The sequence below is a fragment of the Lonchura striata genome, chromosome 4 (genome assembly GCF_050655825.1).
Source record: "Lonchura striata isolate lonStrDom1 chromosome 4, ASM5065582v1, whole genome shotgun sequence".
In the NCBI taxonomy this organism is placed as follows: Eukaryota; Metazoa; Chordata; class Aves; order Passeriformes; family Estrildidae; genus Lonchura; species Lonchura striata.
The window spans coordinates 59,242,089-59,255,366 of record NC_140706.1 but is presented as its reverse complement, the minus strand read 5'-3'; the positions used below and the strand labels follow the sequence as shown (position 1 = coordinate 59,255,366).

Below are 13,278 nucleotides of genomic sequence, written 5' to 3'. Positions count from 1 at the left end.
CTCTCCTTCCTGGTTCTTAAAAACCCTCCAAAACCATCAGTGGCAATCGTTTTAGTGGTGTGCAAAAACAGTGCCTGTTTTGAAAGCAAAGTCACAGCAGCTGGAAGTGTTTTGTACCCAGAAACAAAGCATCATACAGGCAATAGTGGAAGCATTATATACCCTGAAATATGGAAGTTACAACCATGATTACAGCATTTGAAAGCCAACAAAAATGTAATCATGCTAGAACTCACCCAAAGCTGTGAGGTAACTGATAACATGTGTTTTCCTCAGTCCTTGCCACAAACAATCCACATATGCTATGCTGTGAAAATATACCAATTGCTTAATTTACAGCATTGTAACTGATCTCGTTCCAGTTCCCCTGCCATGGGCAGGAACACCTGCCCCTAGAACAGGTTGTTCAAAGCCCCTTTTAAGCTGGCCTTGAACACTTCTAGGGATGGGACATCCACAACCTCTCTGGGGAATGTGTGCCAGTGTCTCACCACCCTCAGAGTAAGGAATTCCATTCTAATATCTAATCTAAGCCTGCTGTCTTTCAATTTAAAGCCATTAGCCCTGGGGTACCCGAGGACTGGACACAGCATTCTGAGTGGGATCCCACCACAGCAGAGCAGAGGGGCAGCATCCCGTCCCTCTCCCTGCTGGCCACACTGCTCTGCATGCAGCCCAGGGCACATTTGGCATTCTGGGCTGTGGGCACACATTGCAAGCTCATATTGTGCTGCTTTTCCATGAGCACCCCAAGTCCTTGTCCTCAGGGCTGCTCTCAGTGCATTCTCTGCCCAGCCTGCATTTGTGCTCGGGATTGCCTCAGCCCACCTGCAGAGCCTTGCACTGGGCCTTGTTGAATTGAGGTTCAGGGCTCACACAGCCCCACCTCTGAAGCCTGGCAAGGTGCCATGGGTGCCATCCCTTCCCTCAAGAGTCATAATTTCAAGTTTACAACGTTGCAACAAAATGAATGCTGCGCAGTCACTACGAACCTAGGCTGATCCCCTACTTTTCAGTCTAATGTTCTCAGTCTGGTAAACTGCTTTACTTTGCTTTTGGATTATCTTTTGCAATTAATAACAAAGTTAAAATAGTGACTACCACAAAGAATAAAAACAGGATTTCATAGAGAAGTCATTTATCATCTGTAAAGCAAAGTCACTAAGCTTTAAACAAAAAAAAAGGAAATGGATTTGCATGGGTGTTGTCCCCTCTAACAGATTACTTACATTGTTTCCAGGTTTCTTCATAGAAAGAAAATGAAACATTTTTAGATAAATGTAGCTCATTGTACTAAGATTTTTTTTTTAATTTTTATAATACTAAGACCTCATCCCAATTTCAGTCCCACATTATACTTAAAAACATTTTATGTATTGTTTTGATCATCCTGTGAGGCCCTGTGGTAATTTTTACTCCCTTACTCTAAGCAAAGTTCTCTTTTTGTCATTTTTAGCTTGGGTGAAGGGAAGACTTTCTGGTACCGGGGGACAGCTAGTTGAAGTCAAGAAGTACAACCTAAGCCCTGCCTATGGAAACAAGCTTTGTAACCTGCTCTGAATGCAGCTAAAGGCTCGCAAATCGACAGAGCCCAGAGGCCAATTCATTTGCTCTCCCGTGCCCGCTGCGGCTGAGCAGCGCCGAGTCCCAGAACAGGAGCGGGAATGTGCCGCTGCTCCAGGAGCGCTGGGGCCTCCGCGCGGCTCCTGCGCGCCCGGCTCTCCATCTAGCGGGCAGCTGCCGGCTCTGGATCCCGGCTGAAGCACGGGGGAGCCCGGGGCCAGCGCTGGGGAATGGCCTGGGGGGCTCGGCACTGCCCTGCACGCAGTTTGTTAAGGGAACTTCCCAGTCTGGCCGCCCAGGAGCCGCTGTGGCAGCCACACTCCCGCCGCCCGGGCTGTCACTGCTGGGACCGAAGGCAGTTCCAGCTCCCCACACTCACACAGCTTTCCCCTGCTGGCTGGACCCCAGGTTTCCCATAGCAATGTCCCACTCTTCTGGACCCTCAAAGTTATTTAGTGGTGGTGCAGCAACACCCTAACAGCTGGAGTTGTGCTTTCAACAAGCGAACTTGAACAAAGGATTATACTTTCACAGTATATATAGCGTATATGTAAATATATATAACTTTCACAGACATTTACATTTTCACAGTCTGCGTGCCCATTCCAGTGGTGATATTTAGTCTGGGGTGTTCTCGCTGTTCATCAGCTCCTGGTGTGTCTCAGGGTGAGCAATCAGTCCTTGGCATGGTCAGAGCCCCTTGCTGGGGGCTCCTGACATTCCTCCCACCCAGGGCACAGCCTGTAGCCACCAGCACTATGTGTATTCCTCATCATCCCTCTGTTTTAATTGAGCATACCTGCTGATTTACTTTAAGGAAAAAGAAATATAAAGAAAACTTCCAAGGTATTGAACCACTGCCCTTACAAGTAATAAATAAAGGTAACAGAATTAAGGACAACAAGATTGCCATGGAGTGGTAATGATTAGCTATATAAAATCATGAAGGATTCTCAAAAGTCACCTGTTGATCAATTGGTAGATCATTTAACTACTCATCTAGTGTGAGAATGATGGATCCAGTTTTCCTTACCTAAAACTGTCAACTGCAGAATAAGAACAAAGTAAGACAGTGTATAGTCTCTGCCATTTATGTTCCGATTTGGATTTTTGTGAGAAAATGTTCATTAACACTTCCATGTCCAGGCTGTATATCACGTACCTGTATCTCCAGTGGGCTGGACTGATACCACTGAGCATACTTTCTCCACTCTTCAAACTCTTTGCATATATATAACATACTGGACCAGGTGCTCCAAGCTATTCCCTTTACTTGTTCCTGTAATGCCTCTAGTGTGGGCTGGGCAATGGATTACAGCAATATCTGCAGGTAACTGCACTTACTGGAATAAATTAGGTCTTCCCTGCTGATGTGAAAATTACACTCTCTTTCCATAGCATTCCTGTTGTATTACATACCCCAAATGCTGCATGTGTCAAGTATACAAGTTCTGTCCCTCATGCGTTCATCCTTGCTGGAAGTGGCTCTGCTTCCCTCACCTGTCCCCGGCCCACCATTGCACTCCTAGATGAGATCTGGGAATGTTGTCGGCACAATCAGATAAATCAGTCTGTGGCTTGCAATATGCATCACCAAAGGTCATCTTGGTTTTGAGGCTTGAGTTGGCCACTTCAGGTCTGTCCTTTCAGAAATGGTTTAGTAGAACTGTTTACTGCTTTCTAGAAGTTAGTCCTGGCCCACAGGGAGAAAAGCTATGAACACACATTGCTATGGCTTTTTAGGACAGGATTCTTCTTTGAGTACCAGACTGAAGCAGCAAACAACATAAATCGGAATGTATACAAATGGCATACATGGCACACCTCCATCTGGAAAGGGCATGCTCCAGGAGGAGAGCTTTGTGCAGAAGCCAGAGCACAAGCAAAAAGAAAAACAACAGGCTCCAAACTAGTAGTGACTTTGTCAGGATTTCTCTTGAAAGGAGAGAAAATTCTCAGCCAGTACCACTTTGAACAAGTTACAAGTAATTTCCCTTGGAAATCGGTGGTCAAAATACCCTTCAGCCTACTCTCACCATTTATGTTGTCACTTTGCTCTTACTTTTATGATGATATTGTACTGAGATGTGCAGCACTTGCACAGCAAAGAACATAATAATTGTGTCTATATTCACCAGACAGTTCATTACTGAGTAGTAGTGTCAACACACCTCAAAATGAGGCACTTCTTTACAAATGACAAGTGTTAAGTATAGCAAGTGTGCATGCTGCTCATTCTGGTTTAAAGATTTTGATTTAACAGCAATTAGTTTCTGCTGTGTTTGACATCCTGAAACTCATTAATTCCTTTCTTCAGGGATGTTTGTCTTGTTTTTCTAAGCCATTAAAGAACTGAAAAATATTATGGATCCAAAGTATGGAGCTAGATATGCAACTGAGTGAATAATTGAGCGGATGGAGTTTCCAACAGACTGGAGATAACCAAGCATAGAAGCCTCTGAAGACCAAAATATTTGTCATGTTTTTTAAATGTGTGTATCTGGCAAAGCAAGGATGGATAAGGAGTGCCCAACTCCAGACTGATAAAAATCAGAAGGGTCACTTTCATACTTCATTGCTGTGCATAAGCATTTCAAGTTAGTCCTGCTTATCACATGACACCTTGACTTGCATTTCATAAACAAAGAAAGAAAAAAAAAATGTTTTCATTTAACATTTTCAGGAGCTGAAAATGCAATTACAAAAATCTGTTCTATTTCAAGTTACTGTTTAAGAAAAAAATTGAAAACAAAACCACAGGTCCTTACAACACTTAAACCAAGTGGCTTATGTCAGCCTTTATTAGAATAATTACAACTAAAAGAAACATGGTGTTTCTATTTTCACAGCAGAACACGCATCATAGAAAGTAAAGGGCTACAAAGCTATAGCAATAACAGTGGAAAAAAAAAATTAAATAAACCAAACCCAAAGCTTGCTGCAGATTACAGCTTCTTTAAAATGAAAACCACAGAGCAGAGTGCAATGCAGGAGCATCAATCTAAGCTCAAAGAACTGGGAGCCTGTCACACCAAACATGGTATCAGCTAGCTGTGTCCTAAGCTGTGGTGAAAGCAGGAGATGGGGAAGTGAAGATGGTGTTTTGTTTGTTTCCCAGTCCTGCTCAACTCCCCCTGCCAGCACAGCAGGCAGGTGACTGCGTCCATTGGGACAGTGGGGCACGGTCACTGAGCCATCTGGGCCTCCATGGCTTGTGCTGTCCACTCTGGGGCTGTCTGACTGATCTTCTCCAGAAGGTTGTTCACCTGGAAACACAGGGACTGAATCTGCTTGTCCCAAGTTGGCAAAGCTTCACGAGCTGAAAAGAAAAAACAACCAATATTAAACAAAGTAAGTCTTAGCAATTCCCTTGCCTTGTCAACTGCAACCCTTCCTTTTGCCACTTCCCTCACCTAGCTCACAGAGGAAGCTTTCCTTGCAGTGACACCAGGATCACTTCTGTACTCAAAAGCTGCAATTATTTTGGCTGCCTGTTACAAGCCTAACTCCCGCACTGAAGCAGATTGGAACAGAGAACTTGCAAGTGAACCTGTTCCTAGAAGGAGACTGATGGAATAAATTCACTCTTTCCTGTGGGTAAGAGGATGCAAAGACCTCTGCAGGGAGTGGGTGAAGCGTCAAAGGTTGTCCTTTATGGCCAACTCTGCCACCTCCTGGCTACAGCAGGACGAGCAAGCTCACTTCAGGCAAAAGGGATTATTCATAAACTTATTTCCCTTACCCTGGCAGGGACCACCTCAAAAAGCTCACTCTGAAAGGTGCTAAAAAAAGAAATAATACTGTGGTTGCACTTACTCTCAAAATGAACAATTCCATCAATCTGATCAATAAAGCCATTCATGCGACCCTCAGTTATCATCTGAGAAGCGATCTTCTCTGCCTAGAATAACAAGGACAGATGTCAGAAACTTAGCTCATTCTCAGAGAAATTAGAAATTATTCAGACTTAACAGTCTTAAGGGTTTTTAACCAGATTCACATATGGGGGGGGAGGGGGAAAAGAACCTACAGACAGCACTCATTAAATGATTAGACAATCAGTGGCATCTAACTCTACTGCTGCTCATACCACATTGTGCCACTCTCATTCTCATAAGATGTGCTAGATACTTAACATTCCTCATAACATGGAATCTTGAATTATTCCCTAATATTTAACTAATTTTCCTAATATTTACCAGAGACGTTTTCTCATGCCATTCATGCTCCTTGTTTAAAAAAAAAAAAAAAAAAAAAAAAAAAAAAAAAAAAAAAAAGAGACAGGAAAGAGATACCTTGGCTGCAGGGATCTCTAGTAATGCTCCAAGCTCTTCAAAGGTAATGTTGTTGTAAAGTTTGCTTGCAGATAGTAAGTTGTGTTCAATAACAGCTCTGTCCAGAATACTGGAACCTTTAGGGTTAGATGAGGAAAAAAACCCCAAAACATTACTGTAAGATTGAAATATTGGTTTATATAGTACAGCAAATCAAAAAATGCTTCTCTTTCTTTTTCTGAAGTGTTACATGTGCAGAAGGTCCAGATGCATCTGCCTTGGATCACTGTTAAGCTGTGCAGAGACAGCAGACAGAAACAAATGGATGGCACATGGCTGATTTTAAAACAGATAAACCTTTAATTTCTAAACAAGTGAAGAATTGGAAGCTACAAAAGACTGTCTGAATTGAGGGGGTTTGACCTCCTGTGATCTTAGCTTGACAAGTGGAAAGACCCTTGAGGGTTTTCTTACTATTCATTATGGTCTTGGGGGTACAATTAACCTGTCTCTTACTCTGCTTGTGATAAACCCTTATCTGATGTCTCTCTCTTTGACTGAACAGTTTTCAACAGTATAACTCATTTCCTCCTTAACCTCCAGCTGAAGATAAGCATATTATTAAACACCAGCTAACCTGCATTGTTTAAGGACAAACAGTACAGGTTATAAAATAAACAAAGTCACCAAGGGAAGGAATGCAGCATATTGCTAGCAAGTACCTTTAACACAGTTTTCACTTCTGCAAGTACATGGTTACTTATTTTCCCTAATCAATAACTATTTTTTAACTAGGAAGGTTTTCCTGATTCAGAGGTATTTAATGCTTATGTATTTTTCAACTTTCACATTCTTCCAATCTAGAAAACTGAGACCAGTGTGTTTAGGATACCAGCTAAGCCATTACTTGACACTTTTTCTGACTGTTCAGATGTTCAAGATTTAGTGGCATGTCAGTGGAGACATATGCAAGGGCCAAACCATCCCCTCACCACGTCACCTTCCTGTGAAGTCACGAACCAGTTCCAATAAATGTATCATCAGTGCAGACCATTTATGGCCTGCATGCATGTCACAGGTTTATAGGCACCCTACTCTTAACAGTGCCTGAGAAGCTTGCGAGGACAGATACTCCATCAGAAACACTGGGAAGTTGTCAGTGAAGAGGACTGCACATGGACAGGGAAAGAAAATGTGACAAGTTATCTTCCAGAAGAGTATTTCAAAACCTTAATGGCAAATCAGAAAGATGAACTACATCTAAGAACCTTTACTATATAATTATACATGCTGAAAAATATTTCTTAAATGATGATATAAGCAATAATAAATTCTTTTCCATGACACTTCTTGACTGATTTGGGAAGTCTAACTCCCATGGATGAACATCTAGCCTTACAAGGTTTTAGAGAAGTGTGTACCATCAGCTGTAGTTGCTTTCTGATGAGGCATTAGCATAGCTGCAAACTCTTGCAGTTGATTTCCACGGATAATTCTGTCGAGATACATTTTCTCCAAGATCCCATAGGCTGCAAGCTGCTGGCATCTCTCATCCTTGAAGAGAGTAGCAAGCATGCGGGAGCGCTGTTGTCCTAGGAAAGTCAAGAGGAATTCTCATAACTGACCACCAAAACACTAAGTACTTAGAGGTAAACAGGAGGAAGTTACTTTTTTTCCCCAATGCATGCAAATAAAAGCCCACAAAGCTCTATTGAAGAAGGAATTTGGTTGTGTTCAGTTCAAAGGCAAAGACACTGAACTAATCCAACTCTGAGCTAACAGTTTGCCAACACGTAATTCTGACATTGTGTTCACAGCTTTGGATTCCTCACCAAATTTTAGTCATACAAATAATACACAAGCTGACTTGTTTCACGGGAAATACCTTTTACACAAAAATGTGAGGTGTATTTTACCTGCTGATGCCAAAATAGTACAATGCAGCGCGTGTTTCAGTGCCTCCAGCCGCTCAGTCTCATGGACTATGCTCTTGTAGGACAGCTCGTTGTACCTTTGGGCAGCCTCAATGAACTTCCTTCTGTAGTCAAGTACTCGAGCATAGCAAACCTAGAAAGGAAGGACAGCTCAGAAAAAGAAAAGCAGCAGAGGTGGCTGCATAACACAGGTGTGTAAAATGTGCACACTGTCAAGTGATTGCTCCCATAAATATTGCTCTTCTGCGTCCTAGGGAAATGTGTGCCTTCAAAGAATTAGCTTGACTTGACAAGTCCTTGCTAAAGTATCAGGGAAATCAATTGAAAGGACATTTCCCACCACTGTTCACATGTTAAACATTGCAAATGTTGAAAAGCCAAGTATTGAGCCTAAGCAATTGAAATATTGTACAGCTGATACTGCACTTGTGTGAGTTTCCCCTTCACTACTGGCACAGACAGCTACCCCTTAGCCATTTATGTTTCAAGTATTTGCTTTTCCCTTTCAGCACAGGAACATCACCTGATATCTCTTCCTTTCTTTGTGCTTTTCTAAGATTCACAGAAAATATTTACACTTTCAACCGAGTGCACACTTCAAAACCTTATATAGGATGAAGGAAAAAGGAAAGGGAAGTCAGCAAACAAAAACCACCAAATGCTGAATTACTGCTCATGGCACATCTGCTTTGTGTCACAGAATTTTAAACATTACCACATCTTGACCAATTCTGCTACACTGTTGTAATTACTGCTCATCAGTTACTAAAATGGTTTGAGAAATTTGTGTATGAACTATGTACACAGTAAACCCACAAAAAAGCAGAAATGTCAGCAGTCAATTTACTACTTAAGACTTTAAGCTACTTTTATGTATGGGACACTTAATTAGTGGGGGGTGGGAGGTACTACTGTCTCTAATATTTTTGTAGCTTTTTCCCCCCACTTATATTTATAGACAAAGGTGGAGGCAATATTTTCAACAATATTTCAGATTTTTTTAGCCTAGTTTTTATTTTCTATCAGTAAAGCTGGTATTTATGGAACCATTACAGAGTTATTTCCAAATGGTAAGGAATGAGCTGTTTAATAACTGCTAAAATGTGTCTCTCAAGCTCCCAAAACCATATAGCTTTTCCTTTTGTCTCTTTTCTCATGATGAAAGTTCTAGTGGCAGTGCATTAAACACCTCAAGGTAGAATTGTTTCCCTTTAGAAAGAGAAAGTAATAAAGCAGGTTAGACAACCTTATAATGGATTTGCAGCTGTTCATTAGTTGATTCATTCTGAAGCAGGGAAGCTCGATTGATGTAAGCTTCTGCTTGAACTGGGTCATCATCTTCCAAATACAGCCTGGCAATTTTCAGGTAGGTCTCAAGCTTATAATCTACATTGTACTGCCTGTAGAAGAAAGAAAAAAGCAAGTCTCAGAGTTGTTCCAGAACTACCTTTGCTCTTAGCTGCTCTAACATTTGTTATGATTCTTAAGCACTGAGCAACATTGGCTTTACCCTGCTTTCTTCTTCCCTACTGCCAAGTTAGTGCTTTCTGTACAAAGTAAGGAAATTTGAAATGAATGCCAATACAGAACTGGCTCCTGCAAACACCACTAGAAATAATGATGCCCACCAAGACACAAATGTACACTCTCATAATCAGTTTTTTCTGAAGTTTGCCACCAGTGATGAGCCACTTGAGTTAAGAATCAACCTTGCAGTGCAACAAATAGGTGCAAAACAGGCAAAACCTACAGCAATTCCTTCTATGTGCACAATGAGAAAGGGGAAAGGACTGACAAGAGAAAACTAACTGCAAGGGTTCTACACCTAAAAAACCCAAACAAACTAAACTAAAACACACCCCATCTCATAAACGCACAAAAGAATCCCCAACTGCATTGGTTAATATCCAAATCTGGTTTCCAACCATCTCTTAATTCTGAACTGAGAAGGTGGACGCATTGAAAAACTGCCACCCTCCAAGGACCTTTCAGTAACTTTAGAAACACTTCCACAAAAGTACTATTAAAAAGACTTGTTTATCAAGAAGAATAAATAATAGTGGGTAACTTCTGGTGCAGCAAACCCCAAAATTCTCACTTGCAGGTTTAGTTCAGTACAGAGAGGGCAGGTATAGCTAACACCACAGAACTGGGTATAACATACTTTTGCCCAGTTTCCAAAGGGATCCCCACCAACACTTGTGCTGCATTTCTCCAGTCTTCTTCTTTCTCATAGATTGATGCAAGATGTTGCCTTATTGAAGCCACCTGAAAGACAATAAAATCAACAGCAAAAGTAATCATCATTGATAAAGCTTTTAAAAAGATTAAACAAATCTTTCACGAACTGGAACACCAAGAATCACAAGCCATTTCTTGCAGTTACATCTCAAATCATGCATGTGAAGTAGGAATGAGGTGATGTGTGATTAGATACTAATGAAGAAACTTCTGCTTTGGAGGGCAGCTGTCAGCAGGTAAAGTATTAGTGCTTACAACCTGGGTTTTTAACCAGAAGTGTGGGTAAAAAAAAAGAAATCATCTGATGTGTTGGATTTAATTTATGCATGATGAATGAATCACATGATGAATCACATGCAAGCCTGTTTAGCTCAGAGTAAAAGCTCCTTAAAAAAAGACAAAGAGAAGCAAATAAAAATCATGGCAGAAACTGCCTTGACTTTCTACTCCAATAATAGATCCTAAGGCCTTTTTATATAAACAATTTCTCTAAGAACTCTCAGATGATACTATGTATTTGGACAACAAAACACAGAATTGAACTGACAAAGCAAACCAGCATATTCAGTAGTTAAGCAGAATTGCATTCCAAGAAAATATTTTTTCCTGATAAAATGATTATGGCCAAAATAAACACACAGAGAAAATTTATTTATTTTGAAACAAAAGCTATTTTTCAAGGTGCATGCTCTTCACACCACCTGTCTGTTCTACTGCTCAGGTAAAAGGCAATACAGTGAGTAGCAGCCTGTCTCTCCAGACACCTCCCCCAGCTCAAGGACTTTTTCATTGTAACAAGCCAATTAGGGAAGCAGAGGAATTATGTGTCCATCACCATGATAAAGTGACAGCCTGTAATCTTTGCACAGTCCTAAGTGCTCTCTGCATTTAGCTCAGGTTTTCCATGTACAGGACTGAAAAACCAGACTCTAAGTAGAAATAGCTGTTTTGAGCAGCTTTTTGAAAGACTTGAAATAGTCAGCAGACAAGGAGGGGAAAAACTAAAGCCAAACCCATGAGCCAAAACCCATCTCACCATTGATCTCTCACCTGTTCTTCAAATGAAATAACTCTGGGTTGTATCTTTTCCAAGGTGAAGTGGTAAATTTCTTTGGCTGTGCTGTCAGGGAGATTTGGAAGATGTGTACAGAAATCTGTGAGCAGCTGCCGTGAGATCACCAGACTGACATTCTCATTCACCACTGGTTCAGAGATGCACAGAAGAAAAACACAGAATAGAGGCAAAATTTTGCAGTGCCTTCACTACAGGTGATAATTTGCTTTTACATTTAATTTGAATATTTAAATTTTAAAAACTATGCAAGCAAAGGGGATTTTTTTTCTTTTTTTTTATAAAGGTGGGTCATTCTTTTCTTTCAGAAACTGTTTACACTAGAGGTCACCAGACTTCTAACTCCTGGCAGATAAATTAATTTTTCATCTGATTTATAGTCCTCGGTTACTGAAATATCTTGGACAAAGTACCTGTTTGGGCTAAAGCTCATTGAGCTTATTCTCAACTTTAAAAATTATAGCAGATATAATTTACAGAGATGTTCAACAAGCCAGACACCCAGTACAACACAAAACAAACAAACAAACAAACAAACAAAACCCCTAACAATTTCTTGGCAGTTTTACAAATGGATGAAGAAAGAGGCTGTCAGTTTAAATACCACTTGGCATCCAGTATAAACTTCAGCACTCAAGAGAGACTGCTTTGTTTTCACCTTTCACTGCTGACAGGTTGGAAAGCTGTAATAACCACAAAGCTTACAAACCCATTCCCTCTTCACTTCTGGATGTGGTGATGAGGGTTCCTCTTCCTGTTGTGTTTGAGTTCCAACAGGACAAAAGTACATTGCATTTACACAGTCTCATGTAGAGCTAACAGACACAAATACACAACCCCACATAGCTCTGGCCTTCACTCACTGTACAACCACTCACACCACTTATGCACTTACTTGCTTCTACAAAAGCTTTCAGAGCTTCAAGCTGCTCCACACCCGACAGCTGAATGGCTTTTTCCAATATTTGACGGTACCTGTCCATAAATAAATTTTAAAAAGGTGTTAAAAACCACACATTTTTTCACTAAGAGCTTCTGACTCTCTGTGTACTTTCTATGTCAGAGCCCTATTTTTGCTCATATTTCCTATACCTTGAGATGGCAATTCTCCAGTTTGCTCCCAAGTGTCATGAACATTCACCTGGAATTGGTACTTGGCTCTTCTTAAATCCCGGGACTAGATTCTCAGATGACAGAGCTCAATAATTTTATTATCTAAGAACATACGTGCAATTTTGTAAGTTTAAAATAATAATAATAATAAAATGCCCAGGATAGCACATTGAAAAAATAATGAAAACTGTATTGCTCATAGATTCAGATTAATCAAGGTAATCAAATGTTCAAAATGCCATATTCAATGTGACTGAGAAATAGTGTTGTGATAATATTGTTACAGCCACGTGACACCAACACAGGTGTACCCCACGTGTTTTCAAGAGTTTATTTTGCAAAAAACACTAAGTTGTGTTTTATTGTTTCAGCAAGCTAATGAAACTTTTCCTCAGTGTGTGTCACACCGATGAAGTACTACATCCACGTGGAAGCCATGTTTTGAGGGGAAAATTTGCAAGGTTTTACACGAAAATCCCACAAGTGACACAGCCCCCCTAGAACACAAGCAACTGGGCAGGGAATCAAAGAATTCCAGGTGACAGATCCGCTTCTGACTGCACCCTGGGAGTGAAAACCTATGTGACACACCGCACCACGAGAAGCCCAACCCCTGTCCAAAACAGGCGCCTAATGAAAAGGTAATAATTCTTCACAGTAACAGGAGGGTCGCTGACACACACACGGCAGCAGAGGAAAACAAACTCCCCGGCCTCTCGCTGTGGCACACCCAGGGGCAGCAGCAGAGCCCTGAGGGAGGCCGAGCGGACACCTGGGAGCCCGTGAATGAAAAAAACCACACAGCCATGAAGTGAAACCTTTCTGTCTCCTCTTTTATTCCAGAAAACGCGGCCGCTGGACACGACCCACCCTCACCCCACACCCCGCGGGCGGCTCGCACCGCTCGCCCCAACGCGGGGAGGCGGCAGCGGAGGCGGCCGGCAACTCACTTTCCCGCCAGGTCCTTGTGGGAGCCGCTGGAGTTCATCAGCTGCGCCAAGTCCTGCCTCACCGCGCCCGCCGCCATCTTGGGAGCCGCCTCCCCCCACCATGGAGCCGCGCGCGCCGCCGGGGGGGGTTG

The 13,278-nt window shown here is 41.7% G+C and overlaps 1 protein-coding gene across 2 annotated transcripts; it reads right to left on the bottom strand.

The window, feature by feature from the left end:
- Nucleotides 1-4,324: 4,324 nt before the first annotated feature.
- COPS4 (COP9 signalosome subunit 4) lies at nt 4,325-13,244 on the bottom strand. 2 transcript variants are annotated; one of them, XM_085578177.1, is made up of 11 exons: nt 13,148-13,244; nt 12,177-12,299; nt 11,980-12,059; nt 11,063-11,214; nt 9,936-10,039; nt 9,018-9,171; nt 7,754-7,904; nt 7,259-7,429; nt 5,859-5,974; nt 5,380-5,464; nt 4,325-4,882 (listed from the first exon to the last, which is right to left on the bottom strand). In XM_085578177.1, coding segments are annotated over exons 3-11 (1,068 nt in total). In that variant the 5' UTR covers nt 11,981-12,059; nt 12,177-12,299; nt 13,148-13,244; the 3' UTR covers nt 4,325-4,748. The 2 variants fall into 2 exon arrangements, with proteins under 2 accessions (XP_085434303.1, XP_021404905.1); XM_021549230.4 differs by lacking the exon at nt 12,177-12,299.
- Between the last annotated feature and the right edge of the window lie 34 nt (nt 13,245-13,278).

Coding starts and splice junctions, on each gene's coding strand:
- COPS4 (XM_021549230.4), bottom strand. CDS start 13,224: ATGGCGGCGGGCGCGGTGAGGCAGGACTTGGCGCAGCTGATGAACTCC. Junction 11,215..11,979: donor GAAAGCTTTTGTAGAAGCAA/GTAAGTGCATAA, acceptor TCTCTGAACCAG/TGGTGAATGAGAATGTCAGT. Junction 5,465..5,858: donor TAGAGATCCCTGCAGCCAAG/GTATCTCTTTCC, acceptor TTGTTATTCTAG/GCAGAGAAGATCGCTTCTCA.